At 39.4% G+C, this 23,154-nt stretch overlaps 2 protein-coding genes across 2 annotated transcripts; one reads left to right on the plus strand and one right to left on the minus strand.

Moving 5' to 3' along the window:
• Window positions 1-9,167: 9,167 nt before the first annotated feature.
• On the plus strand, window positions 9,168-10,112 carry LOC140926837 (uncharacterized). Its single transcript, XM_073376519.1, has one exon. The coding sequence runs from the start codon at window positions 9,168-9,170 to the stop codon at window positions 10,110-10,112; it is 945 nt and encodes a 314-aa protein (XP_073232620.1).
• A 10,624-nt stretch (window positions 10,113-20,736) lies between these two features.
• On the minus strand, window positions 20,737-21,753 carry LOC140926847 (uncharacterized). The gene has a single exon (XM_073376528.1). The coding sequence runs from the start codon at window positions 21,751-21,753 to the stop codon at window positions 20,737-20,739; it is 1,017 nt and encodes a 338-aa protein (XP_073232629.1).
• Between the last annotated feature and the right edge of the window lie 1,401 nt (window positions 21,754-23,154).

The raw sequence follows: 23,154 nt of genomic DNA on the forward strand, positions 1-23,154 counted from the left end.
TTCTTTCTATTTGCCGTGAGAAAATATATCTGAAGGCCTTTTAAAGTTCTGTAAGCTTACATGAAACCTGACTAGGTCAGATCATTGACTCAAATCTTACAAACGTGCAAAAACTTGCCGCATAAAGTGTGCTCGACTTCATAAAATTAGATATAACAAAAACAGACATCAAATGCAATAATTACTCAGGCTTACCATTCGAGATTCAGTTCCTGAAAGATATCAAGGAAGGCCACAGTTGCTTGAGAATTTTAAACCCTCTTACGCATAAAGCAAGGTGAAAAACGAAAACGATGCCATCCGAAATCGGAATACCCAATTTTGACAAGCGACGCATTTCTCTACCAAAAACCCAATAAACAAACCAGCGATGGATCACAGAAGACTCCTGATAGCAGCTGAATTTCATTTTGTACATCCAGTGGAAAAAGACAGTTAAAAACATCACAAGTTGACACAAAACTCTGTCACCTTCAGCTGTCAAAGTAAACAACTTTCAAGACGCTGCATAAATTTTCCGCATGAACTCACCTGTCAAATTTTGACCAATCAGAGTACAAAAATTGGGCGTAGAGCTTGATCAACGCGTGACCATGGTAAGAAAAGGTCCTCTGCGCCTGTATTATTAAAAAACTGGCTGAGTTTTCGCGTCCGAGGTCAGTTTGAAATCAAAATCTTGACAGTGAGGGGCCATAGTGACATAAACACAACATATTTCATATGAACTATTGGAAAAAATAGACTTGAGCCCGCGATCATTTGAAACTGGTTATTTGTCAGCGGATAACTTCAAAAAATTACACGACCTCGATGGGTCAACATTTGAGCCCGCGGTACGGTCAGGTGAAACTGGTCAGCGGATATCCTGTTTTGACAGCTGTCAATTGATCACAACATTGATGTGCAATTAGTTTTCTCTTGGCTCCCAAACTAGCTAGAAAGTGTGAGAGTAAACATTGGTTTCCCTGTGGTGCGGACGGACGGTCGGGCGTACGGTCACGTGATTACCAAATTTTCTCGGATGGGTAGATTACCACATTTTCTTAGCTATGGGGCTCCGTCCACGCGCGCGCTTCGCGCGCGGGTGGAGCTCCGCTATCACTGGACTAAAATAGCTGGACTAATAGAGCTGGTCGAACTAACAGAGACATGAAAAAAGCCAAAAAATGAATGAATGACGCCAAAAAAGAAGTAAACTTCAGCTTGAAAATGGTAAATGAAGCTTATGTTTAAATGTTCGATTCCCTTTTATTTTCAAACTTCCTATTATCCTGTTTTACTCGTGTGTATATCTGTAAAATGGATTAGTATAATCACCTGTCTAATAAGTCTGTATTCAAATAATCGAGTGAAATGTGCATACGTCGATCGTTTTTCTACATGTGGCTGAATGTTTTTGTGAAGGATGTAAGCTAAATGTATAAATAAACTTATTCCTTTCAAATCGCCTTTGTCCATTCCGATTTAACTTCATTACAGTGCAAGGAATCTATGCAGAACTTCACCCCTGTCGTGATAGATATTTTTCCACCGAACGTACTTGTTCGGTTTATTTCAAATACACCTTGAAGATTTTTCATCCGCTCCGTTAGAAAATGTCAACTGAAAAGTAGTTGTTTCACTTAATTGCATTTTTTCGATAACACCACATTTCAGTGATAGGCTTACTTACTCGTGACGATCACTGAAAATGGACATTAAAATGGCCTCAGGGTTTTACCATGTTTTGAGGATTTTGAGACAATCTTCGCATTTTTATTGAACTCGCTCACCAACCCACTCTTCCGGACAATTTCTGGTTTCGCTCGTTTTTTTTGCTCGGTGAAGAAGAGCTGATCTTTCTTTTGCTGTACGTAACAATGATTTCTTAAGCCTATAAGTAAGTTTGGAGCCCATCCAAACATTAAACCTTTAAGATTTTCCTCATTTTCCGGTAACTCAGCTGAAGTTTACTCATGTAAACTTGTGTGATTGGAAAAGCTCTTTCACAATTTCGGTTATGCAACGCCAAAAGACCTGTACCTTACTCCTGAGAAAGATTTACCCTTGAAAAATACTAGCATGCTACCTGGTCGATTGAGCTTAAACTTAATCTTGTGGGGAGGCAAGCCCGCTGAGTAGCTTGGAAAGTAACTACGGTGGTAATATGATATAATAATAACAATATAAATAATAATAATAATAATAATGGAATATGTGGCAATATTTACACACTTCCAATAATAAAGATTTAGCCGAGGCTAAAAGCAAAGCGTCCATTTAGAAGCTTTTCATTACTCAAAACAAAACAAAATAAAACAAATAATCTTTAACCTACGAAAATCCAGAAATCTATACTTAAGTGATTTTAAAACAAAAAGGGAACAGTATAAATCAATTAATTCGATCAATAGTCTTGGAAAAGAATTCTTACCCATATGTGTGCATCACTAATGCCCCCTCCTTCCACCACACCCCTTTGGGAAGCTACCAGCCCTGAAATTTAATGTTTTATAAAGGCTGTTTGTCATTCACGAAACTCTTTGGCTTCGTGCAGTTAACAGCTGATGTTTATAGGTCAATCCAATAGGGTGACATTTTGCTTTTTGATCACCCGCTTTTCGGCGGTAAATCGCATAGCCACCCGAGCTTTTAAAGCGAAAGAAAAAAAAGCGACAACAACAAAACTGATTCTTTGGGTGAATTCACTTGCAACTTACGCGTAAGCTGTCAAACAATAAAAACTTCCAGCAGGCAAATGCGACAGCTGCGTATGTTGCAAATGAATACACCCTTTCTTTCGACTAAATTGTAATGTCTACATTGACCTGGGTAACAGAGAAAGAGCTAGAGTGAGAGGTAAAGAACAAAGGAGACCGATTGAATTTCATTGGAAGAAAAACATGAGAATTTTGTAGCGGCAGTTAGAAAATGAGAAATGCTAGCGGCCACCAAGATGAAAATTCCGAAACGAAAAAAATGTTACTGAGTAATCTCTTGTCTTAAACTCGCCACCAGTCTGTCAACTATTAAATTAAGATTTTAAGAAAAATGGTCACGTTCCGTATCACGTGACTTATAAACACAATATATTTATACTTTCAAATGATAAGGACAGTGAGTTCTTTATGTGTTTACCAAATTTCGACTGAGCTCCATAATCTGTGCCGAATTTATAGCCAATAAATCATTTTCCAAAGGTAAACCCATAAGACTCAGGCCTTAAACTACTTGAAAGGTCCTAGAATAAACTATTTTGCATGTGTCTATTGACCTTCCCTTTATTCTTAAGGCGTGCTTTAGGTCACGAAAGTTTTTTGGTGTGACTGGTAACTCTCCGCGTTTAATTTTAATACGGCGAAGAAATAAAGTTGTCTTTAAACCTATTATATTTATATTTCAGAACTCTTGGTGGAAACAAAATCAAGAAAATCCCGGAAAGAACCTTCGAGAATATCAAAAACCTAGAAATCATGTACGTAAGAGAATGAATCATAAGCTTGAAAGCACCATCTCTTTGGTGCCCTGCATTATTCGTTCACATATGTACTAAATGTACTTATTAATTAACTTCAATTACTATTTTTTTCGTCAAATCCACTTTTTTCTCTTGTCTTTTAGCCTGCTTCAAAATAATAATTTAACGAAAATCCCTGCTGAAATTTTCAGGAATCAAAGTGAACTTCGAATAATGTAAGTTCAGTGAAACTTCACTCTAGACATACCTGCTTAATAAGAACATCCGTACATAAGGGGCAGTTTCGTTTGTCCCGACCTTAAAGTTCATACTGGCTAAATATAACGGACACCGGTTAATAAGGACAATTTGCAATTATTGAACTCGGCTTTTGTATCATCTGAAGATTTATGGAGATCGAAGAGAGTGTTTAACCACCAAGGCCTCAAGGACGAGGCGGATAACACCATCCGAGATCTCCATAATTCTTCAGATGATAGGAAAGCCCAATTCAATAATAGTCTTATTATTTGTTCAAAATAATTCCTAATTTAAAAACAAGCTAAAACAAGCTTACCTGCATCGATGTTCAGTTTAAATTCGATAGTGCATGTTTATCGCAAGTTTAGGAGATAAAGAGTTGTTCAGTTCTGAAATTCCAAATTGCAGATGTCGACCTTCGAGTTGTCTTCTTGCTGTTCTTGCTATGTTTTTAGCTAATAGCTCGTATATTTCTTCCTCGTGAAACGAGTGAAATGCTGCGCCATTTTGTATTCACTACCAAAACCACCCAACCTCGTCCTCAGGTCTTCTCAGCTAACCGTTCAATAATCTGGCAATTTTGCTGAACGATTGACTTCATCAGTTCACATATCGCAAAATTCTTCCAAATTTGGTCGACAGTAGCTAGTTCTGATGAATTATGCGTGGGATTCTAGCTAATCAAAAAGGTAGAAATATTTTGAATCAATAATACGGACATTCTCCTGTGTCCCGTGTCACATATTACCATATACATGTATCGTCAACTCCGCTTTAAGGGCACTGTTTACCTGCGCACTCAGTCTATGACTGAATATGTTACCAGTGAAAACATAACAGGAACGGCAAATTCGGTCTGATATTCAGTCCGCCTGATTTAACAGATTCCATTGTAGTGCTTCAAAACAATATTTTAGTGGTAATTTTTGTCCGAGATTATGACAAAACATCCTAAGGTTTCTTTAAGATGATTTTGTTACTGTTAGGGAGTTTAGAAATTAAACAGCCTTTTTGATCGTGAAAATGTCTGCTTTCGTCTTTATATCGATAAACATGTGTCCGTGACGTTTTTTGTTCTGACAAATCTCTTAATGCGGACACCCGGCTAGTGCGGACACTATGGCATGTCCCCTTGGTGTTCCTCATTAGTAGTATATAGTCGCATTTGGGCGGACAAAATGAGGGGACAACGGGGAACAACGGGGATAATGATGTCATCGTTATCACCAAGCGAGTGAATTTCCAAACCTAACTAATTTTCCGAACCTAACTAATTTTCCTAACGTAACTAAATTTCCTAACCCATCCTATTGTTTACTTTAATGTTGAGGGTTAAATCAGTTGAGCGAAGTGTTTAGGGTTAAATTAGTTGGGCGCAGTGTTTAAGATTAAATCTGTCGAGTGAGTTTTCCAAAACCTAACTAAATTTCCTAACCTAACATATTGTTTATTTTAAATGTTGAGGGTTAAATCAGTCGAGTTTAATGTTGAGGGTTAAGTCAGTCGAGTTTAATGTTGAGGGCTAAATCCGTCGAGTTTAATGTTGAGGGCTAAATCAGTTGGGTACAACGAAGTGAAAATTAACCTAACCCTAAATTCTTACCCTAACCCTAACCCTAACCCTAAAAACTATAATCCATCGATGCAGTGTGCAGGGTTAAATCAATTGATTGCAGTGTCTAGGGTTAAATCAGTTGAGTACAACGAAGTAAAAATTACCCTAACTTTACATTATTGAGGGTTTAATTTGTCAAACGCAATGAATTTATTTGGATTAATGTTGAAGGTTAAATCCGTCGAGTATAATGATTTAGGATTAAGTCAGCGAATGCAAGTGAATTTTCTAACTCTAGCAAAGCGAGTGTTTATCTAATCGTTTTTTTTGCACAGTTTTCAAGCGCAGACCATTGTCACGGTTAAGTGATTACGGGCAAGTTTAGGCAAGCCCATTGACGTCACATAAAATTTGCTGACTCAGCAGAATTTGATACTATTTTTAGATCCTTCCACCGTCTGGAGGTATAAAAGGGGGTAACAAGTAAGCTAAGTCATTTGATTACGATACGTTGTACCGACCACAGCTATCACCATGCCGAACTAACAGGGATGGAGCTTTTACATGCAAACAAAGTACCACGTTTGAGTGTAGAACACCAGTCTGGAGGAGCTGTGACGACTCGTGGTATGAAACGTGTGTCTGAAGAAACCAATCCTGATGTGAAGGTTGCAAAGAAAGACCAGGAGATTGAAGCTGAAAAGTATGATACGACTGATGACGGTACGGATCCGTTGTTTCAAGCCAACATCGCAAAAATGGGAACACCTAAAAAATGGAAAAAAGGAAAAGTCATTGATCAGAAGTTTACTTTTACATTGGATTACTTACGTGACCCAAAACCCGAGGAAGATTTAGGTGTGGAAGCCGTTCATGCATTGACGATAGGAATGGATAATTTAATGGATGACATGGAGATTGATCCAACCAAATATGACCTTGCGCCTCAAATAGGAAGCAAGGAACATTTTAAAGAATCCAGCAATACAGGTGAAACATGGCATATTCCAGCAGATGATTACTTTAATAGACTTCAATTGACACAAGCCATGCTGGGACATATTGCGAATGTCTTGAATTCAGGGGAATTTATTTCATCGGATAGAGGTTTTTCGGCGTCCATGGCTCTAATACGCCGCGTTGAAAAAGGAGGGAAAAGATCTGGTTACAAACCGGGTGAACGGATTTGGCAAGAAGTGGTTAAAGAAATGCGGTGTGTGCATGAGATCAAAAACAACGATGAGTTATGCTGTGGCCGTGCCATCGTGGTGATGCGCGAGTATGCGAAACGTCAAGCGGGTGAACCAAAATTGCTATACAAAGAAGCAGGTGTGCCAGAGGGAACGTGTGGGTTCGAGGAAATTGAGAAATTTCAGACCTACTTGGGCCCGAAAGGATTTCAACTGATTGTCGTCGACCCAGTACGTGGTGGAGTGATTTTTACTGGAGAGACATTCAAGACAGCCCCGAAGGTGATACAGATTGTGAAAACCTATTATGAGGACAAGGACGGAGAAACCAAAACCCATTATGATGGATTGTACAGTGTGGCACCCATTATGAACCGCAGTAAATTTTGTCGTTATTGTTGCAAAGGATATGATCACGAAGACGCAAAGCACCATAATTGTTTAAGGGCCAACTGCCCCAGTTGTAGGCGTCGAAGAAATAAAAAATCAGAGGGATGTCCCGACTACACAGGTTGGAGTAGACCGACAATCTCATGTAAAGTATGCAAGAGACAGTTCTATGGGGAAGATTGCTACAAGGCACATTTGGTTCCAACGAAACAAGAAGAAACCAAAATGGAAGCAGATTTGATAGAACAAGTAGCGAGAGAAAATGATATTGTGATTCCACGTCAAAAAGTTATGAAAAGTGTGTGCGAGATGCATCGCAAATGTAACATTTGTATGGTAACTTACAAAGTGAAAAAAGGAGTGTCACATAAATGTGGCCACGGTCAATGAACCAATTGCCTGAATTATGTGGATCTGTATAGCCACCAATGTTTTATCGTGAGTGACAAATACAGAGCAAATAAATGGAGAGACATTGAGTTTAAGAAAGAGCAACGTTGTCTCGAAGCTATCAAGCAAATGACTACTATAGACGGTAAAAAGGTTCAGGAGGTAGCGACAAGACCTATTACTTTTAAAGACTTCGAAGAAGAAAGGATGAAACAACAACAAGACCAAAACCGCAGGAACAAGTAGGACCCACTAGAGAAGAATCCATCGAGGCAGTGAAGAAAAAATTACAAGACTTGGGTGTAGATAGCAGATGATAAATTAGAGACTTTCTACTTGGATCATTACGTGTTGACAGAAGGCAAGAAAGAAAAACACAAAGAGTTAGTGTTTGCAGACATTGAATGTTGTATTGATGACAACAGCAAATTTACTCCGAACCTAATCTGCTTTGAACGAGAAACCTCAGACGAAAAATACCACTTTTGGGGTAGAATGTGTATTCGTTTGTTTCTTGAACAACTGACAAAGTGGGTAAAAGAAGAAGAAAAAATGAAAGGACCCAATACAGCGGAACTACAGGTGTACTTTCATAACTTTAGAGGATTTGATGGGGTATTCATCATCAAGCAGTTGTATGACATGATTCTCAAGGTGTCTAAAGTGTTGATGACGGGACAAAAGATTTTGTACTTTGAATGTGGACATCTCAAATTCAAGGATTCCATGTCTTTTCTCAATATGCCCTTAGAGAATTTCACCAAGACCTTTGGCTTGACAGAGTTGAAAAAGGGGTACTTTCCTCACAAGTTCAATAGAGAAGAGAACTTGAACTACGAGGGCCTCATTCCTGACCTGAAGTATTATGAGACTGAGTGCATGAACACCAAGAAAAAAGAAGCTGTAGAAAAATGGCATGGCGAGGAAGATTTGAAAGGAGAGAGCTGGAAATTGAAAAAAAAACTGTGGGAGTACTGTCAGAGTGACGTAAAGTTGTTAAAAGAAGGCTGTCTAACATTTGACAATGATTTTGAGAGGGAGTGTGGTTTTAATCCGTTGAAAGAAAATATTACGATAGCCAGTGCTTGCCATAACTTTTGGCGGAATAACCAAATGATTCCAGGATCTATTGCGGTGGAACCACCACACGGATAGAGCGGGGTGAAACCTGCTCAGAGCAAGAGTGGGTTTCAGTGGCTGCATGTCCAAGATCAGAAGCTCGGTGGCAACAGAATCAAGCATGCCGGGAACGGTGGCGAACAAACCCTTATGATAGAATCGTGGGGGAAAGTACGTGTAGATGGCTACGATCCGATCAAGAAAACCGTGTACGAATTTCATGGGTGTGAGTTTCCATGGATGCAAAAGATGCAAACCAAACAATCGACATGTCAAAACTTGGCATCACCCTGAGCGCACCGTGGATGAAATGTTTGAATTGACAAAAAAGAAGACAGACGTGTTATGGAAAGCAGGTTACACCGTGAAAGAAGAGTGGGAATGCAATTTTAAAAGGAAGCTTGCAGTTGATCCAGAGTTACAAGACATGGTGAAAAATTTAACGTGGATGGCTCCATTGAACCCAAAAAAGGCATTGTTTGGTGGACGTACGTTTTTAAGTTGTTGCTACATGAAAGCTGAAAACGGTGAAATCATCGACTATGTGGATTACACGTCATTGTACCCCTGGGTCAACAAATATGGAACGTACCCACTAGGACACCCACTCATCATGAAAAATCCAGTGGATCAAGACATTCAAAGTTACTTCGGTGTAGCAAAAGTGGATGTCTTGGCGCCGGAGAAACTGTTTCATCCGGTGTTACCCATGAAAATCGGCGAAAAGTGTATGTTTACTCTGTGTGCTACCTGTGCCCAAGAACAGCTAGATCAGCCTTGGCATGAAAGAAATAATTTATGTTGACACCGTGATGAGGAAAGGAAAATGACGGGTACTTGGAGTACACAAGAACTGAAAATGGGCGCACGTAAAGGTTACTCAATTTTACGTATCCATGAAGTCTGGCACTGGCTCGAGAAACAAAGAAAGACAGGGTTGTTTGCACCATACATTAACAAGTTTCTCAAAGCTAAACAGGAAGCCGGCGGCTGGCCAAGTGATTACGTGACCGACCAGCAAAAAGCAGAGTATGTGACAGAGTATGAAAAATATGAGTGGATTTTACTGGACAAAGAGAAGATTGTAGTCAACCCGGGACGTAAAGCAGTAGCCAAACTCATGTTGAACAGCTTTTGGGGGAAATTTGGCGAAGCCGACAATACACCCACCACAAGTACCATCCAGAAAGTAGAGGACTGGCAAAAGTTAATAAACAATGACTCCATCATTGTTAAAAGTGTCAATGTTTACAGTGAAGACGTGTTAGAGGTCACTACAGTGAAAAAAGTAGGAGCATGTGCCCCGAATGTGAAAGGCAATATTTTTATTGCATTGTTCACAACAGCTTTGGCTAGACTCAAGCTGTACGAAGCTTTGGATGTATTGAAAGAAAGAGTCCTGTATTACGATACAGACTCCGTCATCTACAAGAGCAAACCTGACGATGAGAAATTACCACTGGGTAAATTTTTAGGTCAGTTTACAGATGAGATCGGCGGGGATTTCATTGATGAATTTGGTTCAGCAGGACCGAAATCCTACAGCTATAGGACAAATGAGGGCAAGACAGAATGCAAAAGCAAAGGATTAAAAAATACTCACGCTGTCAGAGAAGTATTAAATTGTAATTCCATGTTGAATCACATCCAGTTGGAGCTGAAAAATCCTGACGAATGTAAACGGCAGTTAAAAACCATCCTTAAAAACCATTTTGTCAGGAACAGTCAAGTAAAAAGTATTCATCTGGAGGACATGGTAAAAATTTTTTAAGTCAACTGGGATAAGCGGATCGTAGAAAAAGGAACAGGGATGACATACCCCTATGGCTATGTCAGGCTGTAACTTTTTAACTAGATTTCTTTTCTACTAATTTAACATTTTAGAGCATTGTAAAGAGGTAAGGTTGCTTCAAGGCAATAAAGTGTGATGTTGTTACAAACTTTGTGTGTGGTTATTTTTGTAAAAATTCCCAAACCTTAAACCAAGGAGAAAATTTCCAAACCCTTATCCAAAAAGACTAAATTCTTACCCTAACCCTAACCTTTTAACCCTAACCCTAACCCTAACCCTAACCCTGACCCTAACCCTAACCCTAACCTTAATCCCAAGGGGCTAGGGCTTATTAGCATTTTAACCCTATTCCTAACCCTAACCCTAATCCCAAGGGGCTAGGGCTTATTAGCATTTTAACCCTAACCCTAACCCTAACCCTAATCCCAAGGGGCTAGGGCTTATTAGCATTTTAACCCTAACCCTAATCCCAAGACGCTAAGGTTGATTAACATTTTAACCCTAACTAGGAGAAGGATTGGGTACGAATGTAGATAAAATGTGATGACTCAGTTTATTCCAATCATAAAACAAGTGCGAATGTGAGTTTGTGGAAGACACGTCAAAATGCAGACTGTATCAATGCATGATTTGGAGCAGTTATCCTATTGGCAAGAAAAACGTTTCAAAAGTGGACATTGGTATAATCTGTACAACCCAGTGATTTCAGTGGAGTTAACAGAATTCGCAGACAGAATGGTGAGAAATAACGACGCTGTGCAAGAAATTCAGTTGGATCTCACAGTGCACCAACACAGAGTACCAGAAAACAATGAAAACCTGTTGATGTCAATGAGTGATGCTTTATAACAAGCAGTTCAACATTGGGTGACAAGTCGAAAATTATCAATGAAAACAAGATGTTATTTGACGTTACATGCAGTGGAATCTATAGCACTCCCGCTCACAAAATGTTTAGGTGTGTTGACAAATATTCCTGTCTTTGCGTTTTTTCCTTGGACTGTGTCATTATCACGCACTATGTTAGCGATGTTCGATGCTCTGAGTTTTAACTGGTTATTGGCTAAACTTCAAGCACCTGCTAATAACATGAAATTGGTTATCACAGTGATTCATGACGAACCTGCATGAACATGTAAGATCTCCCAGGGAGCATCACGTCCAGACATGCCCCGATGACGTCATCACCCATGAGCTTTGATAGAGTATATCAGTGTGTTGAAATTTGGTAAAACATTACACATTTGCATCATGCCGAAAGTAACGTATTCGAGACCATGTCCAACCTGTGGAAAAGAATTCAACAAGAGTATGTTTTTTCATCATAAGAAGCAATGTGGTACAACTGAGTTCCGATGCCATTGCTGATTTTGCCCACTCTCGTTTTCAAGGAAATATAATATGCAATGGCATATACAACAGCAACATTCGAAGAATCCACAACGTTTTACCTGTCCAAAATGTAATCACGTATTCACAAGGAAAGAAAGAATGAAAATTCATTTGGAAACTGTGTGTGCTGAGGTAAAACCCTGCTACAAATGTGTGTTCTGCAACGCATCATTTACAAGACAAGACAACAGGCAAAGACACATGCGACGTGTTCACGGGTATATCTGTCGTGAGCAAGACATCAATTTGTTTCTTCATTTGCAACATTTAAGCGAAGAAGAGGATTTCCAAGGTGAATGGATGTTTGTGGAATCACGACCCATTGAAGCAGACAAACACAACATTTGCCCTTGCGGCCAAACTACCATACAAGCCTACTTCTTTGTGGAAAACAAAATCAATGGAAATCGTACCTTTGTGGGTTCTCTGTGTATTGAGAACATTGATCCAAGAGTCAATACAGTGATTGCGTACTTTAATCACATTTTACATAGAGCAATACAAGGCAAATACAAGGGAGAAGACAGTCAAGGTCTACCAAGGTTTACAGTCAAGTCAAACACCATACTAGTTGACCGTTTACATGTAGTGAAACATTTAAACCCACAAGTCACAAGAAACTTAAAGAATGAATGCAAAGTCTTAATGAAGTACCCCAAGCCAGAGACTTTGATTGAAGGTCAATCATATCCGCTTAAATTGAAGGCCAAGTATGTTAGAGGACAGTTAACGTTTACTGCATTGTAAAACTTTCTTTACCACAGGATGCTTTTATAATTGTAACTAACTAGTTTTAGGAGGTCAATAAAAATCACACAATGATTACAGTTTAAACTTGTGTTTTATTTTTACTGAGGGACTACAGACTACAGAGTTGGGTATATTTGGACTGCAAGTCGGTAAGTTCCTGCATAAGTTTGGCTACAGTCGATTTCCTGGGTTTTCTGGATGTCTTGAGTAACTGGGAGCGTTCACCTTCCCGTTTATTTTCCAAAGTTTGATACATGTCTTGATCTTGGGTGAGCTTTCTCTCTTCATCCAGGATCATTTGATCTAAAATGACACAATGTACTTGTTCACAGGCCGCATTGACTACAGTTTGAGTTTCGGATGATTCCATTTTTGGGAAGGGACGTAGTGATTTGAACCGTTTAGGAAATGTCCCCTTCTTGAGATGATTTCTGAATCCTTTGATGGCTTTTTCACGATACTTGATGCGTGCCTGGATTGCTTGCAGTTTTTGACGATAACTTTTTAGTGTAGGTTTCTTACTTTTCACTGTAGTTTCCATAGGATTATTTTCTTCGATAGGTTCAGAGACAGCGGGAGGATTATTTTCTTTGATAGGTTCAGAGACAGAGGGAGTTTCTTCGAGTGTAGACATGTTACCGTGACAAGATGTGAGATGACAATGATACTTTAACATGAATACGGTGTCAATTTATAGCTTGAGGTGAGAACTGAAAACATAAAAGGAAGGTAAGTGTGAAAATATCATTCATTTAACACAAGTTATCATGATGGTAGGAACGTATGACGCATGGACTCCCGCAGAACAGCGTGAATGGGATAAAGATTTAGAGGAAATGTGGACTAAACATGAGCAAACAGAGAGGGAAATGTACCCTGAGAACAAGGAGAATCTACATTGGATGCAGCTAGCATTGGATGACCCCTTGTTTAAAGTCAGTTATACCCAAATGTTCGGATCTAATTTGTATGTCGTTGACATAACCCAAAAGCCTCCGTCAAAAGAAGGTGTGAGAAATATGGACTTTGAAATTGTGTATCCTATATACCATGGGTTGAATGACATTATTGAATTAACAAAACCTTCCAAGACATCCCAGATTAAAATCAAAGTCTCCTCCAGAGAACATTGGGATGTCGTCTATACGTGTGAATTCCGAGTAGATCGGTGGTCTTATAACAAAATGGATGAAATCATAGAGGGGTTAGCAGATCAGCTCACCATGAAACAAGACTTAAACGGAGGTTTGCTCGTACAACTGTCTTTCAATGAGGAGAACTAGGATGTAGTCAAAGTCTGCAAAATAAAAGTCTTAAGTGTGGAAAAAGTCTGCAACTAAAAATCTTAAGTGTGGAAAAAGTCTGCAAGTTACAAATGTGATGGGATAGTTAAAAATTTAAAAAATTTTCATCGTGGTTTCATCGTGGTTTCATTGGGGTTTCATCGTGGTTTCATCGACGATGAATCGCCGTTTCATCGTGGTTTCATCGTTTTATCGGGGTTTCATCGTGGTTTCATCGTAAAACAGAAAAAAGTATAAATTTACTACGTTCGGGAGAATATCATCAGTTCAGTTAACACTTCATTGTGTCAACATGTCTTTAAAGCAGGGACGAACATGTCCTGTTTGTTTGAAGGAAAATCTTTTTTATTTAGGGGATCACTTAAGACAAGTCCATCAGCTATCAGGTGCTGAGAAGAAAAATTTGTTAAAATCGGCCGTCTTTTCACCCACAATATCTAGGGGATTACCTTACATGTCTCCTTACCCCTTTTGGGGAATGCCACAATATACTATGAACTCTCAGTTATTTCCACCAAGTATAGAGAATTTAACCACCATTCAAACACCTAATCTGTCTCAAAGTATGAAACCGAATTCCCAAAAGGTAACCAAGATAGAAACAAGTCAGTGTTTAGAGACACAACCTTACCCTGAGTTTAAGTTTCATCACACGTTCTCCATGGTGATAGTCGGACCTACTCAATGTGGGAAAACCTATTTTGTGCAACAAGTATTAACGAAGAATTGCATTCAATATCTAAGTGAGAAATCTACACAGATTTACTGGTTCTATAATCAATGGCAGCAAAGGTATGATGCATTGAAACGTGTGCTAAGAAAGAGGATACAGTTTACCCATGGGTTACCAGACCTAAGCGAAGATCTCAAGGAAATCAACCCTGAGTATAACAATATACTTGTGTTTGATGATTTGATGTCTCAAGCCATAGATAGTCCTGTGTTATCACAGCTGTTTACACAGGGTAGACATCGCAATGCCAGTGTGATTTTATTGCTACAGAATATGTTTCCCAAGGGAAAATACAACACAGACATCAATAGAAATGTACAGTATGTGGTCCGAGTACTCGCCGAGAACTTTCCGATCTTTTGACTTCGTCATCTATCGGATGACGTCATGCTTAGAAATTGAATTGATTATCTCTAAGTAGTATTCCTTGCCCCTTTAGGGGGTGAAGTAACTAGGCAACTTAAAGTTGCCTAGTTACTGGATGCCGCCTGTCAATCAAAGCGGCGGCATCCTTTGAGTGCTTAGGTGACAAGGAATACTACTTAGAGATAATCAATTCAATTTCTAAGCATGACGTCATCCGATGGATGACGAAGTCAAAAGATCGGAAAGTTCTCGGCGAGCACTCGGAGAGTGCCGAAGAGGACACGCACATTCGTTATTCTAAGTATAGAATAACTTAACTTATATATGTGGATGAAAGTCACTAGTCACACTTGTGGGACAGAATTTCTGTCCCCTGCTCACTACGCATGCGCAGTAACCAATTTTGTGTAAAAACGTTCTAAAATGTTTTTAAACTATTCTTAAACGTTTATATGGGTTTATAAGGGGGTTTAGGGGGGTCAAGTATAGATTTTCTGCGCACTACGCATGCGTAGTAGTGACTTTGATGCAAAAACGTTTTGAAACGTTTTCTCTCGATGGAACGATCGTGTGTGACTCTGTTCTTTGTGGGTAAAAAACCCAACGACGTGTGTATGTTTTTAGCAATGTCATGTGTCCTTTCACCTAGGAATAAACCCTTTACCTGCAGTAAAACTCCACATTTTAGCCCTATCGGACTTAACACTTTGAGAGTGTCGATCGCAAAATCCAAGATGGCGGCTACGTGGAAGAAAGTGCTCGTGTGATAACGTTGTCGGTGATAACTTAACTTTAAACTACCAAAATAGTGAGAACCTTTGCTCTACAGGATCTAAGACTCAATTTGAACCATGATAGATCGCTCAGGTCATGACTACAGGGATTATACGGAAAAAGATTTTCCTTGTCGGTCCGCTATAGTAAATGTATGGGATTTTAGTACGCTAGTAAAAGACACAAGAAATAAAGGTTTTAAACATATTTTATTGACACTTTATGAACAAAAATGCGTTATTCATACGAAGGATTATAGCTGAATCCACTGCGTGACTGTCTAGCTAAATAATTCTGTGTAGCGAGTTTGTTTAGTTCGTCCCGGAAGTCTCTTCGTTCTTCTTCTTCGTTGGAGTAAATGTCCTCCTCCTCAGAGCTTTCTCTTATAGCCTTGGCTTTATAGACAGCTGGTTTTTTTGACCTTTTCACTGTAGGTTTAGTTTGTGTCTTAGGCAATGTTTTAACTTTCTTCGCAGACGGTTTCTCTGGTTTCGTTTGATCTCCTTCTGTTCGTTTCCTCTTAGTAGGTGGTTTTTCACGTTTTGTTTTACGTTTGACTGGCTGCTTCGGCAATGGACATTCGACTTTACGTGTAACTGATGGTTTTGGTTGTACGTCTGTTGTAGTTTGGGTTATCTCTGACTGTGTACTGATGTGTGGATAGCTTTTGCACTCTCCAAACACCTCGGAGACCACTTGTTTCTCACTCGTGGTTTTCGGCTGGTTGTCGATCAAAATATACCCATAATGCTTCGCTGTTTCTTTTGCATACGCAGACATAAAGTTTTTGCGATCCTTTGCAAATGTTCGCTCTCCAAAAATGTCAATCTGTTTTCTGTCACTAGGGCTTCGAAACAACACCACATACTGTACATTTCTATTGATGTCTGTGTTGTATTTTCCCTTGGGAAACATATTCTGTAGCAATAAAATCACACTGGCATTGCGATGTCTACCCTGTGTAAGCAGCTGTGATAACACAGGACTATCTATGGCTTGAGACATCAAATCATCAAACACAAGTTTATTGTTATACTCAGGGTTGATTTCCTTGAGATCTTCGCTTAGGTCTGGTAACCCATGGGTAAACTGTATCCTCTTTCTTAGCACACGTTTCAATGCATCATACCTTTGCTGCCATTGATTATAGAACCAGTAAATCTGTGTAGATTTCTCACTTAGATATTGAATGCAATTCTTCGTTAATACTTGTTGCACAAAATAGGTTTTCCCACATTGAGTAGGTCCGACTATCACCATGGAGAACGTGTGATGAAACTTAAACTCAGGGTAAGGTTGTGTCTCTAAACACTGACTTGTTTCTATCTTGGTTACCTTTTGGGAATTCGGTTTCATACTTTGAGACAGATTAGATGTTTGAATGGTGGTTAAATTCTCTATACTTGGTGGAAGTAACTGAGAGTTCATAGTATATTGTGGCATTCCCCAAAAGGGGTAAGGAGACATGTAAGGTAATCCCCTAGATGTTGTGGGTGAAAAGACGGCCGATTTTAACAAATTTTTCTTCTCAGCACCTGATAGCTGATGGACTTGTCTTAAGTGATCCCCTAAATAAAAAAGATTTTCCTTCAAACAAACAGGACATGTTCGTCCCTGCTTTAAAGACATGTTGACACAATGACGTGTTAACTGAACTGATGATATTCTCCCGAACGTAGTAAATTTATACTTTTTTTCTGTTTTACGATGAAACCACGATGAAACCCCGATAAAACGATGAAACCACGATGAAACGGCGATTCATCGTCGATGAAACCACGATGAAAATTTTTTAAATTTTTAACTATCCCATCACATTTGTAACTTGCAGACTTTTTCCACACTTAAGGTTTTTAGTTGCAGACTTTTTCCACACTTAAGACTTTTATTTTGCAGACTTTGACTACATCCTAGTTCTCCTCATTGAAAGACAGTTGTATGAGCAAACCTCCGTTTAAGTCTTGTTTCATGGTGAGCTGATCTGCTAACCCCTCTATGATTTCATCCATTTTGTTATAAGACCACCGATCTACTCGGAATTCACACGTATAGACGACATCCCAATGTTCTCTGGAGGAGACTTTGATTTTAATCTGGGATGTCTTGGAAGGTTTTGTTAATTCAATAATGTCATTCAACCCATGGTATATAGGATACACAATTTCAAAGTCCATATTTCTCACACCTTCTTTTGACGGAGGCTTTTGGGTTATGTCAACGACATACAAATTAGATCCGAACATTTGGGTATAACTGACTTTAAACAAGGGGTCATCCAATGCTAGCTGCATCCAATGTAGATTCTCCTTGTTCTCAGGGTACATTTCCCTCTCTGTTTGCTCATGTTTAGTCCACATTTCCTCTAAATCTTTATCCCATTCACGCTGTTCTGCGGGAGTCCATGCGTCATACGTTCCTACCATCATGATAACTTGTGTTAAATGAATGATATTTTCACACTTACCTTCCTTTTATGTTTTCAGTTCTCACCTCAAGCTATAAATTGACACCGTATTCATGTTAAAGTATCATTGTCATCTCACATCTTGTCACGGTAACATGTCTACACTCGAAGAAACTCCCTCTGTCTCTGAACCTATCAAAGAAAATAATCCTCCCGCTGTCTCTGAACCTATCGAAGAAAATAATCCTATGGAAACTACAGTGAAAAGTAAGAAACCTACACTAAAAAGTTATCGTCAAAAACTGCAAGCAATCCAGGCACGCATCAAGTATCGTGAAAAAGCCATCAAAGGATTCAGAAATCATCTCAAGAAGGGGACATTTCCTAAACGGTTCAAATCACTACGTCCCTTCCCAAAAATGGAATCATCCGAAACTCAAACTGTAGTCAATGCGGCCTGTGAACAAGTACATTGTGTCATTTTAGATCAAATGATCCTGGATGAAGAGAGAAAGCTCACCCAAGATCAAGACATGTATCAAACTTTGGAAAATAAACGGGAAGGTGAACGCTCCCAGTTACTCAAGACATCCAGAAAACCCAGGAAATCGACTGTAGCCAAACTTATGCAGGAACTTACCGACTTGCAGTCCAAATATACCCAACTCTGTAGTCTGTAGTCCCTCAGTAAAAATAAAACACAAGTTTAAACTGTAATCATTGTGTGATTTTTATTGACCTCCTAAAACTAGTTAGTTACAATTATAAAAGCATCCTGTGGTAAAGAAAGTTTTACAATGCAGTAAACGTTAACTGTCCTCTAACATACTTGGCCTTCAATTTAAGCGGATATGATTGACCTTCAATCAAAGTCTCTGGCTTGGGGTACTTCATTAAGACTTTGCATTCATTCTTTAAGTTTCTTGTGACTTGTGGGTTTAAATGTTTCACTACATGTAAACGGTCAACTAGTATGGTGTTTGACTTGACTGTAAACCTTGGTAGACCTTGACTGTCTTCTCCCTTGTATTTGCCTTGTATTGCTCTATGTAAAATGTGATTAAAGTACGCAATCACTGTATTGACTCTTGGATCAATGTTCTCAATACACAGAGAACCCACAAAGGTACGATTTCCATTGATTTTGTTTTCCACAAAGAAGTAGGCTTGTATGGTAGTTTGGCCGCAAGGGCAAATGTTGTGTTTGTCTGCTTCAATGGGTCGTGATTCCACAAACATCCATTCACCTTGGAAATCCTCTTCTTCGCTTAAATGTTGCAAATGAAGAAACAAATTGATGTCTTGCTCACGACAGATATACCCGTGAACACGTCGCATGTGTCTTTGCCTGTTGTCTTGTCTTGTAAATGATGCGTTGCAGAACACACATTTGTAGCAGGGTTTTACCTCAGCACACACAGTTTCCAAATGAATTTTCATTCTTTCTTTCCTTGTGAATACGTGATTACATTTTGGACAGGTAAAACGTTGTGGATTCTTCGAATGTTGCTGTTGTATATGCCATTGCATATTATATTTCCTTGAAAACGAGAGTGGGCAAAATCAGCAATGGCATCGGAACTCAGTTGTACCACATTGCTTCTTATGATGAAAAAACATACTCTTGTTGAATTCTTTTCCACAGGTTGGACATGGTCTCGAATACGTTACTTTCGGCATGATGCAAATGTGTAATGTTTTACCAAATTTCAACACACTGATATACTCTATCAAAGCTCATGGGTGATGACGTCATCGGGGCATGTCTGGACGTGATGCTCCCTGGGAGATCTTACATGTTCATGCAGGTTCGTCATGAATCACTGTGATAACCAATTTCATGTTATTAGCAGGTGCTTGAAGTTTAGCCAATAACCAGTTAAAACTCAGAGCATCGAACATCGCTAACATAGTGCGTGATAATGACACAGTCCAAGGAAAAAACGCAAAGACAGGAATATTTGTCAACACACCTAAACATTTTGTGAGCGGGAGTGCTATAGATTCCACTGCATGTAACGTCAAATAACATCTTGTTTTCATTGATAATTTTCGACTTGTCACCCAATGTTGAACTGCTTGTTATAAAGCATCACTCATTGACATCAACAGGTTTTCATTGTTTTCTGGTACTCTGTGTTGGTGCACTGTGAGATCCAACTGAATTTCTTGCACAGCGTCGTTATTTCTCACCATTCTGTCTGCGAATTCTGTTAACTCCACTGAAATCACTGGGTTGTACAGATTATACCAATGTCCACTTTTGAAACGTTTTTCTTGCCAATAGGATAACTGCTCCAAATCATGCATTGATACAGTCTGCATTTTGACGTGTCTTCCACAAACTCACATTCGCACTTGTTTTATGATTGGAATAAACTGAGTCATCACATTTTATCTACATTCGTACCCAATCCTTCTCCTAGTTAGGGTTAAAATGTTAATCAACCTTAGCGTCTTGGGATTAGGGTTAGGGTTAAAATGCTAATAAGCCCTAGCCCCTTGGGATTAGGGTTAGGGTTAGGGTTAGGGTTAAAATGCTAATAAGCCCTAGCCCCTTGGGATTAGGGTTAGGGTTAGGAATAGGGTTAAAATGCTAATAAGCCCTAGCCCCTTGGGATTAAGGTTAGGGTTAGGGTTAGGGTCAGGGTTAGGGTTAGGGTTAGGGTTAGGGTTAAAAGGTTAGGGTTAGGGTAAGAATTTAGTCTTTTTGGATAAGGGTTTGGAAATTTTCTCCTTTGTTTAAGGTTTGGGAATTTTTACAAAAATAACCACACACAAAGTTTGTAACAACATCACACTTTATTGCCTTGAAGCAACCTTACCTCTTTACAATGCTCTAAAATGTTAAATTAGTAGGAAAGAAATCTAGTTAAAAAGTTACAACCTGACATAGCCATAGGGGTATGTCATCCCTGTTCCTTTTTCTACGATCCGCTTATCCCAGTTGACTTGAAAAATTTTTACCATGTCCTCCAGATGAATACTTTTTACTTGACTGTTCCTGACAAAATGGTTTTTAAGGATGGTTTTTAACTGCCGTTTACATTCGTCAGGATTTTTCAGCTCCAACTGGATGTGATTCAACATGGAATTACAATTTAACACTTCTCTGACAGCGTGAGTATTTTTTAATCCTTTGCTTTTGCATTCTGTCTTGCCCTCATTTGTCCTATAGCTGTAGGATTTCGGTCCTGCTGAACCAAATTCATCAATGAAATCCCCGCCGATCTCATCTGTAAACTGACCTAAAAATTTACCCAGTGGTAATTTCTCATCGTCAGGTTTGCTCTTGTAGATGACGGAGTCTGTATCGTAATACAGGACTCTTTCTTTCAGTACATCCAAAGCTTCGTACAGCTTGATTCTAGCCAAAGCTGTTGTGAACAATGCAATAAAAATATTGCCTTTCACATTCGGGGCACATGCTCCTTCTTTTTTCACTGTAGTGACCTCCAACACGTCTTCACTGTAAACATTGACACTTTTAACAATGATGGAGTCATTGTTTATTAAGTTTTCCCAGTCCTCTACTTTCTGGATGGTACTTGTGGTGGGTTTATGGTCGGCTTCGCCAAATTTCCCCCAAAAGCTGTTCAACATGAGTTTGGCTACTGCTTTACGTCCCGGGTTGACTACAATCTTCTCTTTGTCCAGTAAAATCCACTCATATTTTTCACACTCTGTCACATACTCTGCTTTTTGCTGGTCGGTCACGCAATCACTTGGCCAGCCGCCGGCTTCCTGTTTAGCTTTGAGAAACTTGTTAGCGTATGGTGCAAATAACCCTGTCTTTCTTTGTTTCTCGGGCCAGTGCCAGACTTCATGGATACGTAAAATTGAGTAACCTTTACGTGCGGCCATTTTCAGTTCTTGTGTACACCAAGTACCCGTCATTTTCCTTTCCTCGTCACGGTGTCAACATAAAATGTTTCTTTCATGCCAAGGCTGATCTAGCTGTTCTTGGGCACAGGTAGCACACAGAGTAAACATACACTTTTCACCGATTTTCATGGGTAACACCGGATGAAACAGTTTCTCCGGCGCCAAGACATCCACTTTTGCTACACCGAAGTAACTTTGAATGTCTTGATCCACTGGATTTTTCATGATGAGTGGGTGTCCTAGTGGGTACGTTCCATATTTGTTGACTCAGGGGCACAATGACGTGTAATCCACATAGTCGATGATTTCACCGTTTTCAGCTTTCATGTAGCAACAACTTAATCCCGTACGTCCACCAAACAATGCTTTTTTTGGGTTCAATGGTGCCATCCACGTTAAATTTTTCACCATGTCTTGTAACTCTGGATCAACTGCAAGCTTCCTTTTAAAATTGCATTCCCACTCTTCTTTCACGGTGTAACCTGCTTTCCGTAACACGTCTGTCTTCTTTTTTGTCAATTCAAACATTTCATCCACGGTGCGCTCAGGGTGATGCCAAGTTTTGACATGTCAATTGTTTGGTTTGCATCTTTTGCATCCATGGAACTCACACCCATGAAATTCGTACACGGTTTTCTTGATCGGATCGTAGCCATCTACACGTACTTTCCCCCACGATTCTATCATAAGGGTTTGTTCGCCACCGTTCCCGGCATGCTTGATTCTGTTGCCACCGAGCTTCTGATCTTGGACATGCAGCCACTGAAACCCACTCTTGCTTTGAGCAGGTTTCACCCCGCTCCATCCGTGTGGTGGTTCCACCGCAATAGATCCTGGAATCATTTGGTTATTCCGCCAAAAGTTATGGCAAGCACTGGCTATCGTAATATTTTCTTTCAACGGATTAAAACCACACTCCTTCTCAAAATCATTGGCAAATGTTAGACAGCCTTCTTTTAAGAACTTTACGTCACTCTGACAGTACTCCAACAGTTCTTTTTTCAATTTCCAGCTCTCTCCTTTCAAAACTTCCTCGCCATGCCATTTTTCTACAGCTTCTTTTTTCTTGGTGTTCATGCACTCAGTCTCATAATACTTCAGGTCAGGAATGAGGCCCTCGTAGTTCAAGTTCTCTTCTCTATTGAACTTGTGAGGAAAGTACCCCTTTTTCAACTCTGTCAAGCCAAAGGTCTTGGTGAAATTCTCTAAGGGCATATTGAGAAAAGACATGGAGTCCTTGAACTTCAGTTGACCACATTCAAAATATAAAATCCTCTGTCCTGTCATCAACACTTTAGAGACTTTCACATTCATGTCAAACAACTGCTTGATGATAAACACTCCGTCAAATCCTCGGAAATTATGAAAGTGCACCTGCATTTCTATTTCATTCCATCGTAGACCTTTTTGTTT

Source organism: Porites lutea, chromosome 1 (genome assembly GCF_958299795.1).
Source record: "Porites lutea chromosome 1, jaPorLute2.1, whole genome shotgun sequence".
Taxonomy (NCBI): domain Eukaryota; kingdom Metazoa; phylum Cnidaria; class Anthozoa; order Scleractinia; family Poritidae; genus Porites; species Porites lutea.